This window comes from Juglans microcarpa x Juglans regia, chromosome 7S (assembly GCF_004785595.1).
Source record: "Juglans microcarpa x Juglans regia isolate MS1-56 chromosome 7S, Jm3101_v1.0, whole genome shotgun sequence".
NCBI classification, from domain to species: Eukaryota; Viridiplantae; Streptophyta; class Magnoliopsida; order Fagales; family Juglandaceae; genus Juglans; species Juglans microcarpa x Juglans regia.
The window spans coordinates 4,859,085-4,862,800 of record NC_054607.1 but is presented as its reverse complement, the minus strand read 5'-3'; the positions used below and the strand labels follow the sequence as shown (position 1 = coordinate 4,862,800).

The window sequence follows — 3,716 nt, the reverse complement described above, 5'->3', positions numbered from 1 at the left end:
GTTAGCATTGAAAACTAGACTAACATTAAAATATAGACAAACCAAAAATTCAACTCTTTGGTAAGGTGGGCCACTATTTGAAAAGTGAGCCAAGAAAATTACGTGGGAGACCAAACTATTATTGGTAGATTGTTTCATAATAGAATTCACATATTGCTAGCTATTTGTATGGAATTGAATGATCTATTTCTTTTTAGAGAAAGAACAGACACATCATATAGATATTGTTGCGCGCATTTAATCTTATATATGTAGAGTGAGTGGACGAATTAAGTAGATGCACCACCATTATTCAAATTAAACTGTCTATTTTCACTTAGTTTAAAGAATGAAACAGATAAATCAATCCAAAATCTAATACAATAATTCCTTCCAACTACCCTCAAGGAAAACAAAAAGAATATATGAAATTATTGTTCAAGTTTGACCAAAATGTCTAGCCAAACTCAGTATATTAATTTGTACGTATGAGGAAACAACCCAAGTCATGAACCAAGCTCATTTCTACGTGAACGGTGAAAGACATGCAAAGAAGACTAGCTACGGCCATGGAGGAGCTCAAGTTTGATGCAGCAAAGATATTCATTGCCGTTGCATTTCTTGCTTTTGCCGGACTGTTGGTACGCCTGTATAATGCGTTGGTGCTGAAGCCTGACAGGCTTCGATCTGCAATGAGAAAGCAAGGCATCACCGGACCACCGCCGACTTTGCTACTCGGAAATATTTGGGAGATAAAGAAGGCCCTCTCCACCACAGTTAAGGCTCCTGCCGGAGAAATCTCCGTCTCCCACAACTATGCTGCTCTCATCTTTCCATTCATTGAGCAATGGAGGAAACAATATGGTGTGTCTCCATCACCTTGCAATATATATCCTATATATTTACCTCAAAATCTGATCAGTTTGATATGTTATGAAAGAAGATTGATCGTTGAAAAGTAAAGATGACAAAGTTTGAAATTAAATTTTATGAGTTTTTGTGAAAAATGAGATTAGTAGGTTTGGATAGATCAGAAAGTTTATGGTAAATATTTTTTTAAAAAAAAATCATCGAAGATGAAATTAAAATTAAAAAAAAAAAAAAAACAAACATTGTGAATTGTCTAACTTAAGGTTGCCAAACATGCAAAAGTAAGCTTGCTCTTTTATTTGTGTATGTTTTATGTTTAAACAGGTGATGTATTTCTGTTTTCTCTGGGAAACTCACCAAAAATATTCATAAACGAACCTAGCATTTTGAGAGAGATAACCACATACACATCCTTGGACTTTGGGAAACCATCGGAGCAGCAAAAAGAGTTTGGTCCTTTGCTTGGTCAGGGCATTGTCACTTCAAATGGGGCTCTATGGTCCAGGCAGAGCAAAATCCTTGCGCCCGAGTTTTACATGGAGAAGGTCAAGGTATGATTATTTCTTTTAGCAAACATTAAATAATATTGGTTGCCTCCGTAATTTGTAGGTAATTGATACGAGAAGTAATTGATCTATAAAAAATATATTATAAAAAAAAGTTTATAAATTGACGCTATTTAATATAAAATATTAAATTGAAAATAATTTTTTCTTATAAAATAAATTTATCATAATATAAGTCGTATTAGTTTATAAATTTAATTTTATAAAATTTCTTTATTTCTAAAACCCATGTAGAGAATGATAAACTTAATTATCGAGTCGACCATCCCACTGCTAAACTCATGGAAGAGTAGGATTGAGACTGAGGGTGGAACGACAGACATACACATCGACGATGACCTGAGAAGTTTCTCTGGTGATGTGATCTCAAGAGCCTGTTTTGGCAGCAACTATGCCCAAGGGGAAAAGATTTTCCTAAAACTAAGAGCTCTACTGGGGGTCATGTCCCTGACAGGTTTTGCCACTGGGATACCTGGCTTAAGGTGCGAGCATTCTTTCATGAGTTTTTTTTTTTTTTTTTTTTTTTTTTTTATCCAAACAAAAAAAGAGAGGATGGTTCTCAACTTTAAAGCAACAGAGCCATTTCAAGCAACAACTTAGACATATCCACTTTGCATGTTACAGATACCTTCCCACGAGAAGCAATAGGGAAGGATGGAGGTTACAGAAGGAAGTCCGCAATTTAATACTAGAGGTAGTCAAGGAGAGACGGAAAGCCTCTGATCATGAGAAGGATTTTCTACAGATGGTTCTTGAGGGCGCTAAGAACAGTGACCTCACCCATGAGGCTACGGAACATTTCATTATTGACAACTGCAAGAACATATACTTGGCTGGGTATGAGACCACTGCAGTTTCTGCCACATGGTGCCTCATGCTCTTAGCTTCAAATCAAGAATGGCAAGACCGTGTCCGTGCTGAGGTTCTCGACATCTGCCCTGGTGGCACACCCGATGCTGATATGCTTCGTAAGATGAAACAGGTAATTATCTAAATTTTAATCGACTTGATATCCTATGATATGATATAAATACCACATGTATGTATTACGAGAGTACCTAATAATTACTCTGTGTGCAAACCGTGTCTGAATCTTTAAGCACAAAGAGTAAAGAATGCATTTCGAAGCACATAATTGATCAATTTGGATATGCAGCTAACGATGGTGATACATGAATCGTTGCGTCTTTATCCACCTGTCCCTATAATGTCTAGGGAGGCCTTGAAGGACATGAAATTGGGGGACATTAATATCCCAAAGGGTGTCAACATTTGGACAGTGTTGTCGACATCACATACTGATCCAGAAATATGGGGACCGGACGCCTTAAAGTTCAATCCAGCTAGATTTGCAAATGGAATTAAGGGTGCTTGCAGTCATCCGCACTTGTACATGCCATTTGGATTCGGGCCCCGGGTGTGTGTTGGGCAGCACTTGGCCATGGTCGAACTCAAGATACTGATAGCACTACTTCTCTCCAACTTCTCTTTCTCCCTCTCCCCAAAGTACAAACATGCACCTACTATTAGGATGGTCATAGAACCTGAAAATGGAGTAGATCTCTTGGTGAAGAAGTTGTAAGCTATATATAATTATATGCCTCGTGATTGGGTTGGTTCGATATCTACAAGGAAATTGAAAATAAAACTCACGTACCCTGTTTTTATTTTTGTTTCTGTTTTTATGTAATATCTAGTAACTTCTGTCTTGGAAAATTGTCTCGCCTCATTTGACAGCAGATGGACTCTGAAGTCTGAAGTGAAGTTGTTCATTCCTACAACTTCTTATTGTGTACAACTTGTGATATAGTTGTTGATTTCTGAATGAGAATGATGTTATATCTGTTGTTTATTGTTACAATTTTTTTGTTTAAACTTTTGAACAAGCAGTGATTTCACTTAAAAAATAGCATGGACACCACCTATGATACATAGCCTCAAATTAAGGCATTTCGATGCTTTCCAATCTCACCTTTCCTATCGTGCTAGCTAGTACGCCAAGACCCATAGTCCCTCTGTCCTTGCTTCCATCTTTCTCGCTCACGGACGCTCGCTCCGGAAGGCGTGCTTTGTCGGTGTCGACAAAGGCCACTACCCAACCAGGCTAAACCTGCAGCAACAAGGACCGATGGAGTGGGCTTTTGGTTTTCGTGGCTGGGAAAGAAGTGAAAGTGCTGATCCCAGTAGAGTGGAGCTAGGCACATTGCCATCACGCGTATAACCATGGGCCTCGCCAGCCTCAAATATGTCATGCCATGGGTTATCAGTTGGAAGTGTGCTAAGAGTCCAAGTAGATTCGCA

The 3,716-nt window shown here is 38.3% G+C and overlaps 1 protein-coding gene across 1 annotated transcript; it reads left to right on the top strand.

Annotated features, from left to right (window-relative positions):
• The first annotated feature begins 548 nt into the window (after positions 1 to 548).
• Positions 549 to 2,997, top strand: LOC121240409 (cytochrome P450 714C2-like). Its single transcript, XM_041137861.1, has 5 exons — positions 549 to 843; positions 1,174 to 1,400; positions 1,650 to 1,897; positions 2,040 to 2,397; positions 2,572 to 2,997. Exons 1-5 carry the CDS (start codon positions 549 to 551, stop codon positions 2,995 to 2,997), a joined length of 1,554 nt encoding a protein of 517 aa, XP_040993795.1.
• Positions 2,998 to 3,716: the final 719 nt, after the last annotated feature.

Bases quoted from the DNA above. Each gene is read 5' to 3' on its own strand.
- LOC121240409 (XM_041137861.1), top strand. From the start codon at position 549: ATGGAGGAGCTCAAGTTTGATGCAGCAAAGATATTCATTGCCGTTGCA. The intron at 1,401-1,649 runs GTATGATTATTT...AAACCCATGTAG, and splicing joins TTTACATGGAGAAGGTCAAG to AGAATGATAAACTTAATTAT. The intron at 1,898-2,039 runs GTGCGAGCATTC...TGCATGTTACAG, and splicing joins ACTGGGATACCTGGCTTAAG to ATACCTTCCCACGAGAAGCA.